The sequence below is a fragment of the Zea mays genome, chromosome 1 (assembly GCF_902167145.1).
Source record: "Zea mays cultivar B73 chromosome 1, Zm-B73-REFERENCE-NAM-5.0, whole genome shotgun sequence".
Lineage (NCBI taxonomy): Eukaryota > Viridiplantae > Streptophyta > Magnoliopsida > Poales > Poaceae > Zea > Zea mays.
Window position 1 is genome coordinate 89,134,959 of NC_050096.1, and position 16,047 is coordinate 89,151,005.

At 47.8% G+C, this 16,047-nt stretch overlaps 2 protein-coding genes and 1 non-coding gene across 6 annotated transcripts; 1 reads left to right on the plus strand and 2 right to left on the minus strand.

Moving 5' to 3' along the window:
* The first annotated feature begins 382 nt into the window (after nt 1–382).
* Nucleotides 383–5,537, plus strand: LOC103637628 (Phosphatidylinositol N-acetyglucosaminlytransferase subunit P-related). 2 transcript variants are annotated; one of them, XM_008659956.3, is made up of 7 exons: nt 383–685; nt 1,150–1,407; nt 1,943–1,998; nt 2,336–3,899; nt 3,972–4,099; nt 4,170–4,416; nt 4,519–5,537. In XM_008659956.3, exons 2-7 carry the CDS (start codon nt 1,251–1,253, stop codon nt 5,067–5,069), a joined length of 2,703 nt encoding a protein of 900 aa, XP_008658178.1. In that variant the 5' UTR covers nt 383–685; nt 1,150–1,250; the 3' UTR covers nt 5,070–5,537. The 2 variants fall into 2 exon arrangements, with proteins under 2 accessions (XP_008658178.1, XP_008658187.1); XM_008659965.4 differs by having other exon boundaries at nt 4,173–4,416.
* Nucleotides 5,538–9,402: 3,865 nt separating this feature from the next.
* On the minus strand, nt 9,403–9,542 carry LOC111590724 (small nucleolar RNA Z247). Its single transcript, XR_004855766.1, has one exon. It is a non-coding gene; the product is annotated as a small nucleolar RNA Z247 (small nucleolar RNA).
* Nucleotides 9,543–11,467: 1,925 nt separating this feature from the next.
* LOC100191669 (pollen-specific kinase partner protein) lies at nt 11,468–14,900 on the minus strand. 3 transcript variants are annotated; one of them, XM_035965863.1, is made up of 9 exons: nt 14,634–14,900; nt 14,139–14,565; nt 13,697–14,040; nt 13,469–13,585; nt 13,203–13,357; nt 12,984–13,058; nt 12,556–12,873; nt 12,094–12,432; nt 11,468–11,909 (listed from the first exon to the last, which is right to left on the minus strand). In XM_035965863.1, exons 2-9 carry the CDS (start codon nt 14,333–14,335, stop codon nt 11,775–11,777), a joined length of 1,680 nt encoding a protein of 559 aa, XP_035821756.1. In that variant the 5' UTR covers nt 14,336–14,565; nt 14,634–14,900; the 3' UTR covers nt 11,468–11,774. The 3 variants fall into 3 exon arrangements, with proteins under 3 accessions (XP_035821756.1, XP_008669941.1, NP_001130570.1); XM_008671719.4 differs by having other exon boundaries at nt 14,444–14,565; nt 14,634–14,897; NM_001137098.1 differs by lacking the exon at nt 14,139–14,565 and having other exon boundaries at nt 11,497–11,909; nt 14,634–14,790.
* Nucleotides 14,901–16,047: the final 1,147 nt, after the last annotated feature.

Consider the following 16,047-nt stretch of genomic DNA (forward strand, 5'->3'; position numbering starts at 1 on the left):
CTCTCAATCCCCAAATTCTCCGCCTCTCCTCGACTCTACGCCGATTGGAGGAGTCTAGGTCGGCCGGCCCGAGCCTAGACAACCCCTAGGATCTCTCCTCCCCGACGGGGTCCCTCCCGGGAGCGAGATCCAGGCCGCCGCCGGCGATTTCCGCCGCCCCTGCGCGCGCGCGGACCGTCCGGCCCTAGGGCGCGGACCGTCCGGCCGTCAGGCAGGGAACCCGAGCTCCTGCACCAGGTCGCGGACCGTCCGGCCCCGTGCCGCGGACCGTCCGCGCTTGACCAGAGAGCACCACCGCTTCGCGCCAGGTCGCGGACCGTCCGGCCCTGTGCCGCGGACCGTCCGCGCCTGACCAGAGAGCACCGCCGCTGGTTCTCTTGAGTAATTGGCGCCTCCAAAAAGGTGTCAACAGAAAGCAAGGGCAAAGGTGACCGAGACCTGGATTTAGTTAGGCTAGCTAACCGCGGAAGAAGAAAAGCCTCCGATTCCTTCCCTCCTCTCCTCGCCGAAAGGGAGAAGGATGGACAGCTCAGGGCTGCGGGCTCCGGCGCCGGTTCACATGGTCGGGGGATGCTGCGAGGACTGAAGACTTTGGATGGGTGTTGCGTGTGCTCATCCCACCGAGCGAGAGGGAGAGACGAGTCAGAAAGGCCCGCCCGTGAAGCTCCATCCCGTTCTTGCCCAGGTAGGCTTGTCCCTTTGCTTGGAAGCTAGCTATCTCTGCTGGGTTCCTTTCTCGGTGTTGCACTGTATCTATTACTTTTTTACGTTGAATCTGATCTTTGTCATCTGTGCCAGTATACTGACTTCAGGTGTTGGTAGTTCTACCTATAGCTATTGTTTACCTGTAGCTATTATTTTGCTGGGTTTCTTTCTTGGTGTCGATAGTTTGTTGGGGATTTGGTGTTCGATTTCCTCTACAAAATAGGTCGGATTAGCCGGATTTGTTGAACAGATATTTCTATCAAGAGTAAAGGCAACGGAAAGTTGGTGCCTGGCAGCAAGCTGTTTGCATCCATCCACCCCCCCCCCCTCCTGCTCTGATCTTGCAAAAGCCCACCTCTTGTGTGTTGCTTGTTTGGAGAATCTTGCGTTGTTGTCGCCTGTTGGAACCTGGCTGATGGTTTTTTTTTTCATTCAAATGTGCAGTGTTCATCAGGTGCAGCTTGCGCGGATCCCCCTCATGAACTGAGCAATCGATAGAAGAAACAAAAAGGGCCATTTCCGCTACAGAAAATAAATCATCAGGAATGGGAAAACGAGGCCACAGGCGGTCTGCATCACAAGACGACGACAATGTGGGCTGTGTGTGGGGCCTCATGCGCATGCTTTACTTCCGCCGAGACCCCAAACTTTTGCTGGATGCGAAGCAGTTGAGTGGGAGGCATGCGTTCCGGGAGGTCAGCGGTAAGTTTTCTTCACTAATCAGTAGCCACAGTTTCCATGACACCTTTTTTTTACTAATGCATAAACTAGGGTAATTGTAACAGTATGAGCAAGATAGCAAAAGATGTTTGAGTTCCACTTCAAGCTTGCCAAAGATGTTTTTTTTTATATATTTGTCGCTGTGAAGTTCAAGTTTGAACTAAACACCGTCGAATAAAAAAACAGAGTGAGTACTATTTTTTCTGTCAGCGTCAAATAAACATCACCTCAGATGTGTATAGGGGTGACAATGAGCTCTAAATTTTACGCTATAAGATTTAAGGATCGGATCGGATTAGGATCGGGTCCTATCTCTATTTATTTTTGAACTAAATTTTATTTAGGGCCTTAACATTTTGTAAAGAAGCATTTGGATCGCGATATATTACCCCCCTAGATGTGTGTGGTTTGGAATTAGCCAAAATAGTTCAGAAAGAAACAGTGTGAAGTACTATTTCCCCTGTCAACTTGGGTATTGATGGATAATTATTCTAATGATGGGCCATTGTTTGTGCAGGGAGGGGGCATTCAGCAAAGAGGCCAAATGATTTTGACGGGATAGAAGAAGATGGTGTAAGTTGCATGAACAAACAAGTAGTTTTTTCGAGGAGCAAAGAAAACCCACCTAGTCATGTTTTTTTAGTTACCATAATCTAATTTACACTGTATCACTGTGATCTTAACATTGAACTTTGGAAACCACATTTTTCTAACCAAGCAAAGAAAGTAAGAAGTTTCTCTAGTATATGAATGGTGAGACAGTGAACCACCAATTCTGAATCAGGCTCCTTGTCTAGGACATTATTATGCCTCAGGGACTTCATTCTCAGAATTAGCTCAATGTCCAATCAATATACAATTTCTTCAACATACACATGCATCTGAGCATTTTTTACCGTTTCTCATTCAGAACATAGAAGATCGCACTTTGCAGAAACCGACAGTAAAAAACCTTATGGAGGATGAATTGGAAAAATTAATGCTGCTGAAGAAATTTCCAAATGATGAGGTTCAGAGAAGAAAAGCCGACCTGGGAATTGATGTCTCTCTTGATACGATTTCAGAGCATACAAATAAATCAACAGATAACTCATATCACCAGGCAGGAATCTCTACGCCTTCAACTCCATCAATGGATTATGGGGTTTTGAATTATACTGAAGAATATAATCTTGAATCTGTGCTGGTGAATTTTCTAGGTGAAATATATAGTTGTCACAATGAATGCCCACACAGTGATTGCAAGAACAAGAATGAATTGTGTCCTTCACTGAAGTCCCTAATCCATAAAAAGGTCAATGAATTGAATAATCTTCCCCACAATATTGGCCGTGGGCAATCTCAAGAGGGCAGTGATGCTAAGCCATCTGACCAAAATAATCTTTATAACACCATGGCAGCCCAATCCAAACAATTCAAGGATGCATTGGAAATACTGGGTTCGAACAGTGAACTTTTTGTGAAGCTGCTTCAGAAGCCAAATCAACATATAGCTGATAGTATCCAACAGCATGAAAACAGTAAGGTGTCTGCTGGATTAGAGCCTGACAAAATTCATGGACAGACCAATTTTGTTGGAGGAAGAGGAAGCTCAAAACAGCATCCTTTGGCTACAAAAGAGCAGGCTAAAGAGAGAAAATATATGTTCTTCTGGAGGAAGAGTAAATCAAATAGAAGGCAGATGCTTGACGCAACAGATGGAGCTCAGACTGTTAGCAAAATTGTTATTCTGAAGCCAAATCCAGAAAGAGGGATTAATCAGAAAGCAGCTACTGCAAGAACTTTACATCAACAGCCATGTACATCGAATGCTCCTGGATGCAGTGGAAGGGAAAACTCAAAGTTTTCAATTAAGGAAGTCAAGAAAAGATTCAGATTTGTGACTGGTGAGAGAAGTGAAAGAAATTTGTCACCTGCAGAGGACCTTCAAGGAGACCCACGTAAGATCAAAGATTCTGTTGTTGCAATTAATAAATATTTTAGACATCTCCCTGAAGGGAGCTTGGCAAACAAGTCTGCATCAGACATTGAGAATGGCATCAAACCTTTTATCAGCAGTAAGCAAAAGAATCAAAATGGGAGCATAACTGAAATCAGTGGCCATATAGTAGCACCAAAAGGTGCATCTGTATTTTATGAAGAGGCCAGGAGGCATTTATCAGAGATGCTAAAAGGTAATGACTGTTCCATAAACTATCCAGAAGTTCAAATATCAAAATCCTTGGAAGGCATACTTTCTCTTCCTCATGGCAATGTGTCAACCACTGGGAGTAGCCTGAGGGGAAAGGATTACCTTGACCCCTCACCTGGAGAAACAGATGTTTACGATGCATGTGAGGTTGAGAGAGAAGAATGCACACAAGAGAGAAGCCAATCACAAGAGGATTTTGGAAGCATTGCTCACTGTACTTGCACAACAGTTGATGATCAGGTGACAGTTCGAGAAGGATATTACACGAATGAAGCACAAGAAGGTAATTCACTTGATGCTATGAATGATGGATGCTTATTTTTTGAATACAAATAAACACAAGAATTTTGGACAGGACCAAGACATGCTCATGATGAGCCAGACACTCTGTATATTGAAGGACTTGATAAATTCATTTGCCGCGAAAACATTCGCAACGAAGAGTCCAGTCCAGCAGAACAAAGCAGAGACGATATACGTCAAGTAAGCTTAAATAAATGCATATTTTTCTTTCTTGTGATTAATTTTTCTAAATGTCCCATGTTTCATAAAGGAGATACTAGAAGAAATAAATCAGGGAAAAGAGCATGTTAAAATGTCCCTAGCTTCTGTTGAGGGCATAGATGAAAAGTTGGGGCAGCAAGAGCCAGAAACACCGGAACCAAGAGCATCAGCCAAATTAATCTCAGACGGTTCTCCTAATCAAAGCGATGAAAAGCAAGAGAGGCCCAGTCCAGTATCTGTTCTTGAGTCATCCTTCGAAGATATTGGCAGTCCAGACTGCATAAACAAGAAAGAGTGTAAGTCCAAGCGGAAAAACTTAATTAACATTATTCAGTTATACTGATACAGAATAAAATTGCTCTACATATCGGTATAGTTAATCTTTTCATGACGTACAGGTGAGCTGCATGGTCTCCAAAGGACCCTGTATTTTCCAGATAATGAACCAGACGTTAATGTCCTTTGGGAGGACAAGAATGTCAGGTTGGACTACATAAAGCTGGTGCTAGAACTCTCAGAACTGTGCGCAGAACAAAATCTAGAGGTATGGTACCTAGAAGACGAGTTGATCAGCCCCTGCTTGTTTGAAGAACTACAGAGCCAGGGTGATCAGACGGATGATCGAATGCTTCTGTTTGACTGTATCTGTGAAGCTCTAACAGAGATCCAAGAGAGATATTTTAGACTCTCCTCTTGGCTAACTTTTCTAAAACACGACATACGGACACCTCCGACAGGAGAGAACCTAATCACAGAAGTTGATAGGTACGTTAACGGGTATATTATCCAGTACAGTCTTCCAAGTACTCTAGAGCAGACAATTAAAAGGGATCTGGAAGTTCAGACGTGGATGAACATTAGATCGAAAACCGAAGGGATTATTATGGAGATGTGGGAGTTTGTATTGGATGAGTTGATAGATGAGACTGTCTCCGATTTGTGGATTTGAAGTTCTGATTAGGCTTCGTCCATGGTGCCTCTGTGGCGAGCATAGTGAGTAGGATACAGGAGTTCTTTCGTGCTGAAAAATAACCAGTTCTATGCGGCAGAATAGCATGGGCTACCGCTAGCCAAGTGTGTAACTGCAGTGGAGATCGTTCTCGTGTAGTCGTGTGGAGGAGAACAGAAGTCTAGGTTCAGCAGATCTCCAGAGCTGTGAAGTTTGCGTGGATGAAGTTGGGCACGGTTTGTCTCACAGCCATGCCTCTGCACGGCGAAGTGTACAGCAGTCTGAAGCGCATTGCGATTTTCCTCTTTGCCCGTTGAGATTTGGGAGCTTGTGTGTGCATGTGTGATGCGTGCACTTTTCAGCGTGATCAGATCGCGCTTGTTTTTTTATAGGTTTGTTTTGTGTGTAAATGTGAAAAAAAGAGAGAAAGCAAACATACATGATTAATCAAATGACATGTTTTATGTATGCTTTGTTGAATGGCGCAAGGCACATCTACCCCCATGGGGCTGTGCATGTATTTATAGATCAAAAGATACATGCAGATATGTACAAGCAAGGCAACAACCTGCCGAGAAGGGAGGCGCAGCTCCAGCCAAGAATAATGAGATACGCTAACAGAATAACAAGATATCCTAACACCCTCTTCAATCTAAACATGGTGCGACTAAGTTTAGATTGGCCCGGAATTTACTAAACGATGTCGTTGGAAGAGCCTTCGTCATGATATCTGCAACTTGGTCCTTTGTCGAGATTGGACGAACCTCTAGTTGATGTGTAGCAACACGTTCTCGAACAAAGTGATAGTCTACCTCCACATGTTTTGATCGTCGATGAAATACTGGATTAGCACACAAGTATGTCGCACCAATATTATCGCACCACATGACAGCAGCACGAGATGAAGATATGCCAAGTTCTCGCAGCAATACTTGAAGCCATATTAATTCTGCTGTACCATCAGCAATGGCCTTATATTCCGCCTCAGTGCTAGATCGCGAGACAGTAGGCTGTTTGCGAGACCCCCAAGAAATAAGGTTAGGTCCAATATAAATAGCATAACCCCCAGTACTATGTCGATCATCAATATTTCCAGCCCAATCCGCATCAGAAAAAGCACTTAGAAGAAAGGAATTACTCTTGGTGAAACAGAGACCCATGTTGATAGTTCCATGTAGATATCTCAAAATCCGCTTGACCGCCATCCAATGATCAGCAGTAGGTGCAACCATGAATTGGCACACCCGGTTGACCGAGAAAGCAATATCTGGCCGAGTGAGAAGAAGATACTGCAGGGCCCCAATGGCACTCCGATATCTGGTTGCGTCTTCAGCAGAGAGTGGTGCGCCACCCTGGATTTGCAATTTATCAGCTGGTAGCATTGGCGTAGCAACCGGTTTGGATGTCAGCATGTTGGTCCGAGTGAGAAGATCATGAATATATTTTTGCTGAGACAGTATGAGCCCATGCGTGGTGTGCTGACATTCAATGCCCAAAAAATATGCCAAAGGACCAAGATCTTTGACTGCAAAATCATTACGGAGTTGACTAAGGAGTCTATCCACGGTAGCTGACGACGAGCTAATAATGATTATGTCATCTACATAAATCAACATATATATCTGAACACCACCCTTATTAAGTATGAAGAGAGAGACATCAGCCTTTGATGGTGAAAACCCAAGATCAATTAATTTCTTGCTGAGACGAGAAAACCACGCACGAGGTGCTTGTTTTAATCCATACAGAGATTTATCCAATTTGCAAAGATAATCTGGATGAGTAGAATCAGCAAAACCTGGTGGTTGTTTCATATAGACGTCTTCATTAAGAAAACCGTGGAGAAATGCATTTTGAATGTCAATCTGACGAATAGCCCAATCTCGTGAGACTGCTAGGGAAAGAAGCAGACGAATAGTAGTTGGTTTAACAACCGGACTAAAGGTCTCGTCATAATTAATACCATATTGTTGCTTAAATCCTTTTGCCACCAGCCGGGCTTTATAGCGATCAATAGAGCCATCAGCTTTTTGCTTGAGTTTAAATACCCATTTGCAATCAATTACATTAAGACCCGGTCTAGGCGGAATAAGGTGCCAGGTCTTGTTTTTGAGAAGGGCATGAAATTCATCATTCATAGCTTGGCGCCATAGAGGGTGTTTCATAGCAGCAATATGGGAAGTAGGTTCACTTGATGAAGAACGAATAGCTGAATAGGTCACTGTACCATCCGTCCGTACCTTTGGTTGACGCAGATTGTGGCGAAGTCTGGTGCCATATGGATGAGCATGGCCTGTGTTAGCATCAGATGGCATAGATGATGGAACCATATCATCCTCTATACGTGGAGATGTAGCTGGTGCATGCATGTTCTCAGTCCACGTTGGCTGTTGCATGGGGTACACGTTCTGGTGGAGTTTGGCCTGCCAGCTGTTGAGGAAGAACATTAGGATGAAGCACGTATGTTGGCAGAGACTCCAAGGCCACCGACCCAGCGGGTTCTGCGGTTCCGGAGACGGATTCTGTTTGAACACCGGGTCTCGACACGCTTTTCAGAGACGTGTCAGCCATATTAGTAGAAGAATCGCCAGAATGTTCAGGAGAGCCTGTAACCAATTGCGATAGCCTTGGGTATGGTTCCTGTGCAGAAGGAAATATTACCGGATGTTCTGTTACCGGAGGGTTAGCAGGTACAGATAACACATGATCATTTCCAATAAAATTACCACCATTGCCCAAATGCAACATACGTAAAACATGCGATGGAGAGGATAGATTTGGCTGTGATTGTTGGGTCAATTTTTTTGAGAAAGGAAAAACACCCTCATCAAATATAACATCTCTAGAAATATAGACGCGCCCTGAATCAATATCTAAGCACTTGTATCCTTTATGTAAAGCACTATAGCCGATAAATACGCATTCCTTAGAGCGAAAAGAAAGTTTATGCTTATTATATGGACGCAAGTTTGGCCAGCATGCACATCCGAAAATACGCAACATAGAATAATTTGGAGTGGTACCAAAAAGACGTTCGATAGGAGTTTTGTTGTCAATGACCCTAGTAGGCATTCGATTGATGAGGTAGGTTGCGGCAAGAAAAGCTTCATCCCAGAATTTGAGGGGCACATGAGCGTGAGCAAGAAGAGCTAGACCGGTTTCAACTATGTGACGGTGTTTGCGTTCTGCGAATCCATTTTGTTGATGAGTGTGAGGACATGACACACGATGAGCAATGCCAAGAGAGCGAAAAAAGGTATTGTGTATTTTCTGATATTCACCACCCCAATCAGATTGAATGCATTTAATCTTAGTGCCCAAAAGGCGTTCCACATGAGTTTGGAATTGTAAGAACACACTAGTAGCTTCAGAACGATCATGCATAAGATAGACCCAGGAAAATTTACTGAAATCATCAATGAAGCTAATATAGTATTTATAATCACCAACAGATGTTGGAGCGGGACCCCAAACATCTGAGAAAGAAGTTCCAAAGGACAAGTAGAGCGATGAATAGAAGAATTATAAGGTAATTGATGACTCTTGGCAAGTTGACACGCATTACAAATTACGGACTCTAGCTGTTTGGTACAAGTAATTTTATTAAGATGTAAAATAGAGTGGACAACTTGACTAGATGGGTGCCCCAACCGTGCATGCCAGTCATCGCGACTGATTGGTCGACTTATGAGTGCATGCTTGAGGATCTGTTGATCAGAAAATGGGATCGGGTAGAGCCCGCCTTTACACCGCCCTTCCAGGAGTCTTCTCCTTGTCCGACGATCCTTAATCGAAAAATAGGACGGATGGAATTCAAAAAACACATCATTATCACGTGAAATTTTTTGGACAGAAAGAAGATTTTTGGAGATATCTGGGACATGCAAAATGTTACGTAGTGCAAGTGGGCGATGATCGGAATTAATTGTAGAATGACCAGTGTGTAAAATCTGCAAACCTGCACCATTGCCGACCTGGACTTGCTCACCACCGTGATAGCGTTCACGCAGCGCCAGCCGGTCAAGATCGCTGGTGATGTGATCTGTGGCACCTGTGTCGACATACCAGTTCGGATCAATCAGTGTTGTAGCTGTCGTCGTTTCTGTGCCAGCAACGAATGGCGGTATGTCCCACCTTTCCGCAGATCTGGCAGGGCGGTCGTGCATTAGAGCCACAACCGTGATTGTCATTAGTGCGAGGCGGTGGTCCACCACGGCCGCGCCCTCGGCCACGGTTACCACCCCTACTGCGGTCACCACGACCACTATGGCTCACATAGTTGGCAGATGAGCCAAGGGCAAGCTGATGCGTCGTCTAATGTGTGAGCTGACGTGCTTCAAATGCCATGAGATAGGCATAAACATCATCAAGCGAGAGGGAGTCGCCCTTAGTTGTCATTGATGTGACAAAGGGGTCATATTCGACCGGCAGACCTGCAAGCAAATAAGCAATCACCTCGTCATCTCGAAGAGGAGCCATCTCTGTAGCTAGGCCCTTGATTTTGCAGAAATAATCTGCCGCCGTGAGGTCAAGTTTCTTCGCCGTGGCCAGTTCTACGCGAACTTGGAGAGTCCGCGCTCGTGTTGACGAAGCAAACCGCGTCTGGAGGGAATCCCAGACTTCTTTGGCAGATGTGGCCGTGACTACGTCACGGAGGGTGTCCTCCGTCATGGACGACAGCAATCCACTAAGAAGATGCTGGTCTTGATCATACCACCGTGTATAGGCAGGATTAACAGTTTGCTCAGTGCCAATCATCTTGGTTGGCGCCGGCAGGGTCCCGTCTAGGTACCCAATCAACTTTGTGCTGCGTAAGTAAGGGAGGAGTTGAGCACGCCATAGCAGGTAATTATTCTTGTCGAGGCGAATAGTCACTGCATGATGGAGCGGCAATATGGGAGGTGTGGGCAGGGAAGAAGTAGTATCGGTCATGGTGATCTGGGAAGAGAAAGACATAAGAGAAGATGTGATGGATGAGTTTGGCGTCTACTGGATCAATGGCTCCAATACCATGTTGAATGGCGCAAGGCACATCTACCCCCATGGGGCTGTGCATGTATTTATAGATCAAAAGATACATGCAGATATGTACAAGCAAGGCAACAACCTGCCGAGAAGGGAGGCGCAGCTCCAGCCAAGAATAATGAGATACGCTAACAGAATAACAAGATATCCTAACATGCTTATTGACTTACCATCCACATCCGCAGTCAATGAATTTGTGCTGCTCAAACCATCTAGTTCATAATTCAAACCCCAATTGACGTATTAATCCCTAATTTACTCGCGCAGAAAGAGTTTAAACGGCGCAACAACATTAACCAAGCTACACCGCGCCAGGTAATGCGTGATTCCACAGCAACCTCACATTGGAATTTCACGCGACGGAAAATTGGCCCGTACGAGGCCACATCCATGGGGTCAAAATGCTGCTCGGCTTTGGAGATCGCAAGAGCAAGGGTGGGCGCGAATCGGCGACGAGTACGGCAAGTTCCACAGACATGGCATCTCAGAACGGAGGCATTCCATCTTCCCTCCCCCAACTTTTACGAAAATACGATTTACCTTCTCCAATTGATTTATTTTTGGAACGTCCGATTTTGCTCGCATGGTTTTGGTTACGAGATGAGAGGGGATGAGGGAGAGAGAGAGAGGAGAGAGAGGACTCAGGAGGATTACCCGGTGGTTGCCCAGCGACAGCGATTCGGGAAGGGCGTTGTTCGACGGCGACGGCGACAACGCGTCTAGGGTTTACATAGCGCGTGCATGAGTCACCGAGTCATGCGGAAGTCACGAACTCACGATGCTAGCCCAGTAGCTCATAAGTAAGTTGTCCCCACTTCTAATAGTTTCCAAGCCGTATCCGTTAGGTACTTCCATTCCAATGACTCGACTATGAAAATTTTTAGAAGGATTTGCGCTAAATCACTCACAATAGATAAATATAATATTTCTTTCGTTCTTTTTTATTTGTCATGTTTTAGTTTAAAAATAAACTAACGGACGATAAAAATTCGAGAATAAAAGTAGTAGTTTAAAGTAGTCTTATATTGAAGCATCGATGAACAATGAAAATCATAAAATCCATAATAAAAGTATACAATCCAATTTAATAGGAGACTTTAAGGTAGTGTTTGGTTAAGGAGCCAAGTAGAACGGAACCGTTCTATCCCTAATTCTAGGACGGAGCCGCTCTGTTCTGTGTTTGGTAAGCTAGAACAGAGCGGCTCTATTTTTTTTGGTTGCAGACTGTGCAAGCGGAGCGTGACTGTGTGAGCGGGCTGAGAACGGAGCGACTCCGTCCGGTTGATTTTTTGGAGTGGGATGGTTTCGAATTTGAGGAGAATATTCTCTAATTGGAGTCACTCCGTTCTAGTTACTTTGTAACCAAACAACAATAAAACTGAAATAGAATGACTCCATTTATGCTATTGGACATTTTGATCCCTTTCACCAATCTTCGTGCTGCCAAGCTAAGAGCGCGAGAGCTGAAAAATAAAAAGGACACGAAAATCACACACGTTCACTGTTGGTCAGACACGCTACTCTGCATTGTGCATTCTTGCAAAGCTAGAGGCTTGCATCTCTCTAGGTCAGCAAAATCACCCTACTACCGCTACTACAGTCACGCACCCTTCTTCTGCAGCTTCACCAACAGACATCTAAAACCTTTTTGCTGGGAAGCTTCAGTGCAGGATAAAGAACTCAGGACTTGAGGTTATCACTCAGTTTCCTTATCGACCTGTCGACGAAAAGGACATCATCGATCCACGAAACAATGTTGAAAGCCAAGCTCTCCAACACCCTCGAGTAGCTCTCCAGGATCGCTTGCCCAACATCCTGCAAAATTTGTCAGTTCAGGTCATCTGATCAGAATCACGAACATAATTTCAGTGCAGGCAACTGTGCCTTTATTGTCTGCTGTATCTGTATGAGAAGACGGATTAAATAAAAAGAAGGAAATGCCAACTAATATATATGATCTTGTGTGCTTGCCCAAATGTGGTTACACAACTCAGGTTACCTTGTTGAACTGGATCTTGCTGGTGTCCAGGGTGGTCTGCGACAGGCCAGGGAAGCGGTGCTTGATGCAGAGCAGGAGGCTCTCGGCCCTGTTGGCCAGCGTCACGTTCTTGTCGTCGTCGTCGGCCGCGAGCTCCTTGACCTTGCTCCACGGCAGCTTGCCGTGGCTGCCGCTAGCCTTGCGCCGCCACACGTACATGGCGGCCTCCACCCGGTCGGCCATCGCCAGCGCGTCGTGCTCCGACGAGATGTCAAGCGTGTCGAGCAGGAACTCCGGCGAGAACTTGTCGGCGCCAAGCATGACGCGGTACACCGAGTCCCCCACGCTTGCCCGACCGCTCTGAATGAGCATCAAGATCGCCAAAGGATTTCACTTCTCAGCAGCGAGGCAGAGAACGAGGAGAGAGATCTGTATTATGCATGCTGTTTCCGTCGGGAATGGATGGATGCCTTGGTTTCGTACCTTGGGGAGCACGGCCATGAACGACTCCGGCACCTCCATGTCTCCGAGGACGCCGCTGTTGATGGAGACAGCGGCCTTGTGGATCTGGTTGGCGCAGTCGCGCCTCTGCTGCAGGTCCTTGCGCGCCTTGTCGGTGAGGCCGGCGTCCGGGACGCAGGGCACCGGCAGCCACCACTTATCGTCGTTCCGGTGAGCCGACCTCCTGAATGACGACGAACACGACATCCTCGACGACGAGGACGAGGTGACCGAGCCGAACGACCTCGTCCCGGCGTCCGCGTACCAGAACTCCGCCTTCTGGAAGCTGTCCAGAATGTCCTGCACCGCACGCCGCGCGCATGATCGGATCATCATCATTGCCGAGTGCTGACTAAAGCAGAATCAATGGAGGGAGCAGCACGTGTTTGGGATCTGATCTCGATTCTTACGATGAGCATGGCGTCGAGCTTCTCGAGCGCGGGAAGGTTGATGTAGATGTCCGACCTTGGTCTGGTCGCCATGACCTGCACGAATCGATCCATCCTGATCAGCAGCGCAATAATGTCGATTGGTACTTGGAAGAGAGCTAGACGACATTATTGCTCAAGTTTATTGGTTGGTGCTGAAATTTTCAAGAAGGAAGAAGGCCATGATGAAGCGCAATGCACCTCAACTTTGGTCCCATCGGGCAGGGTCTGCGTGGACGGGTAGAACTGGACGATGTAGTCGCAGACGGAGAGGAGGCAGTCCATCTCTCTTGTCCACATCGCCTTCTTCCCCGCCGGCAGCGGCTCCAACTTGTGGCAGCTCCCGAACACCGTCGCTGCGCCGACAAACCGATCGAACGGGGCCACGTTACACGAGATGCACATGCACCGACCGATGAAGATCACCCCATCCCAAACCTTCCCAGTCAGTCCGGTTGCTTACGTACCGTAGAGGTTGGTGATGGCGTTGGAGATGGCGACGGCGGTGCAGACGCCCTTGCCGCCGCCGGACATGTCCTCGCCCAGCAGGAGCTTAGAGAAGCGCTCCTTCACCAGCTCCATCTCTGCGCGCACATACCATACCAGGTCCGATCGAGTTGGGTGACGTTTAAACACGGTGATCGATCTGTACCGAGAACATTGAGTAGTGAGCTTCGTTACGTTACGTTACGTACCGTCCTCGGTGGAGCGGCGGTCGAGCACGTCGGCGCGGGGCTTGATGCTGAGCCGTCTGAGCGACGCGGCGGCGGACGGCGGGGACGACCGGCCGATGAGCTTGGCCACGGCGGCGGCGGGCTGGAACGGCCCGCTGTGGTCGACGTCGACGCTGCTGCACCGGTCCGAGAGGGACGTGGACGCGTCGGACGCGGTGCGGCTGATGAGGTTGTTGCCCGCCGTGTCGACGAGGCTCCGCGTGGACGGCGGCGACGAGCAGCACCCGCCGCGCTCCCCCGCCTCCGAGCTCCCGTCCGACGCCGAGACCGACGAGCTGCTGTCCCTGTCCATGGCGACGACGGCACTGCACACCAAACAACGGAACACGAGATGGCTTTATAACCAGCTGCTGCAACTGGAATGGACACGACAAGTCCATCGAAACGGGAGAAGGCGACGCACTAGGTAGGCCAGGGAAGGGATATATAATCCGTGTAGTAGCAGATGCGGTATTTTTTGAAAGCATTTGTGCTTGGGTGAGGATCGAGAAACTTGGCGAAACGCCCCTGTTGTGTGTTGTCTATGGCTATGGTGCTGCTGCACGAGCTCTGCTGCTTTTGAGGGGATCGGTGAGGCGACGACTCCATACTAAAAATCATGGCTACATCATGGCATGCTGATAAAGATGCAGAGCAGCTGAAAAAGGACGAGACGGAAGTTTTTTTTTTTGAAACGGCTAAAGATCCAGACGCCCTTCTCTTTTGAACCTTCTTTAGACGCAGAGCCAAAACGAATTCTATCCAGCCCTGCGACGGCGCATGTGATTTCCATCTCCAAATGCAAAGGCATGGAAAGAAACAAGCACGCCTTGGGTTACTCGGCTCGGCTTCTGCAAAGATGGAATGGAATGAAAGGTGCGCTGAAGATGGCAAGCAAAAGATTGGCCCCTTTTCTCACCTTTCCTACGCCAGTGACGAGCAGCTCAGCCCTTGCGAGTTGCCATGCATCGGCTGCACCGGAGCCCCGCTAGATCTCTCCAGAGCTTCGAGTCGAGTCGAGTCGCTGTCCCTCGAAATTCTCCTGCGTCGAACACAACGCTCTTCTTCCTCCCTGCTCTGATAACGCTCCTCTGGCTTTGGCAGCTCTGTGATCCTTGATTGATGAAAGAGAAGGGGGCGGTCGAGAGGTGTGATGATGCGTTACCTTGAACCAGGCTTGGTTTTTGTTGTTGTGTTAGTATTTAATTTTTTTTATATATATATATATATATATATATATATATATATATATATATATATATATATATATATATATATATTATCATGCGTGGAACGGAAGCGAGTGCCTATAAAAATCGCGGCGAGATTACGGTTGCTTCAGGAACGTGCATGAACGTACAGTTTGTGGTTCGAGCGGGTCAACCAGTTGCCATAGTGGATGGGGATCCAAAGATAATAATAACAACAACAACAACAACCAGTAGTAGTAGCAGCAGCAGGTTTGTCTCGCTGACAGCGGGCCATAAGAGTTCAGTAAAAAAAAAGTGAATGGAAACACAAAGGGGAAATGATTGGGGGACAAGCTTGGCGAGGTGACGTCGTGACGAGCAATCATGCATCATGCTTGGCCCGGTGAGCTGTGTGAGGACTGAGGAGTGGATTAGTTAGCCTGCCCAGGCAGGAGGTGACGGTGCGACGACGTACGGTACAGTAGGGGCCAGGGCAACGCCAACGAGAAATCGACCGTGCGAGGATCGGATGGCCTACAGTGCAGGCTGGCTGGCTGGATGGCCTACAGTACTCGGTAAGTACGGCGGGTCGGCCGCTGATTGCGCGTGATTTATGTATGTATGTGTACGAGTAGCTTTGCGTGCAGGATGCCCAAGACTCTCTTCGCTGCATCCAAATCCACCGAGGGAAATTTCCGACCCAAACTTATCGAACGCTCCAGGCCCGATCCAAACAGCGCACGGGCAGGTCTGGCCCTGGGACTGGGAGGAAGAAGCGCCCCGGACCCGGGCGGCGTGCGCGTGTCCGGTTCCCACGGTGCGCGCACGTACGGGTACGGCAGCCGCGTCGGGATCGCGGCGGCGTGCCCGCGCCGCGCTTCTGCCGCCGGACTCTGCCAAAGAAAAAACCCCATCGTTCCTGTCAGCTCTCCAGTGCAGGCGCCCGGCACCGCACCGCACCTCACACGACGCCGACGCCGACGCGACCGAGAGAGGCTGCTCTGGAGTGGAGTGGCGCCGATGGCTATCGGACAAGGCATGCCGGGAGCAGGCGCCCTGGTGCCAGGACATGAGCGCCACCTCTCCCAGACAGAGCACGCCTGAATAGAAAATTCGCGAATCATGCAGAGTCCGCCGCTCAGC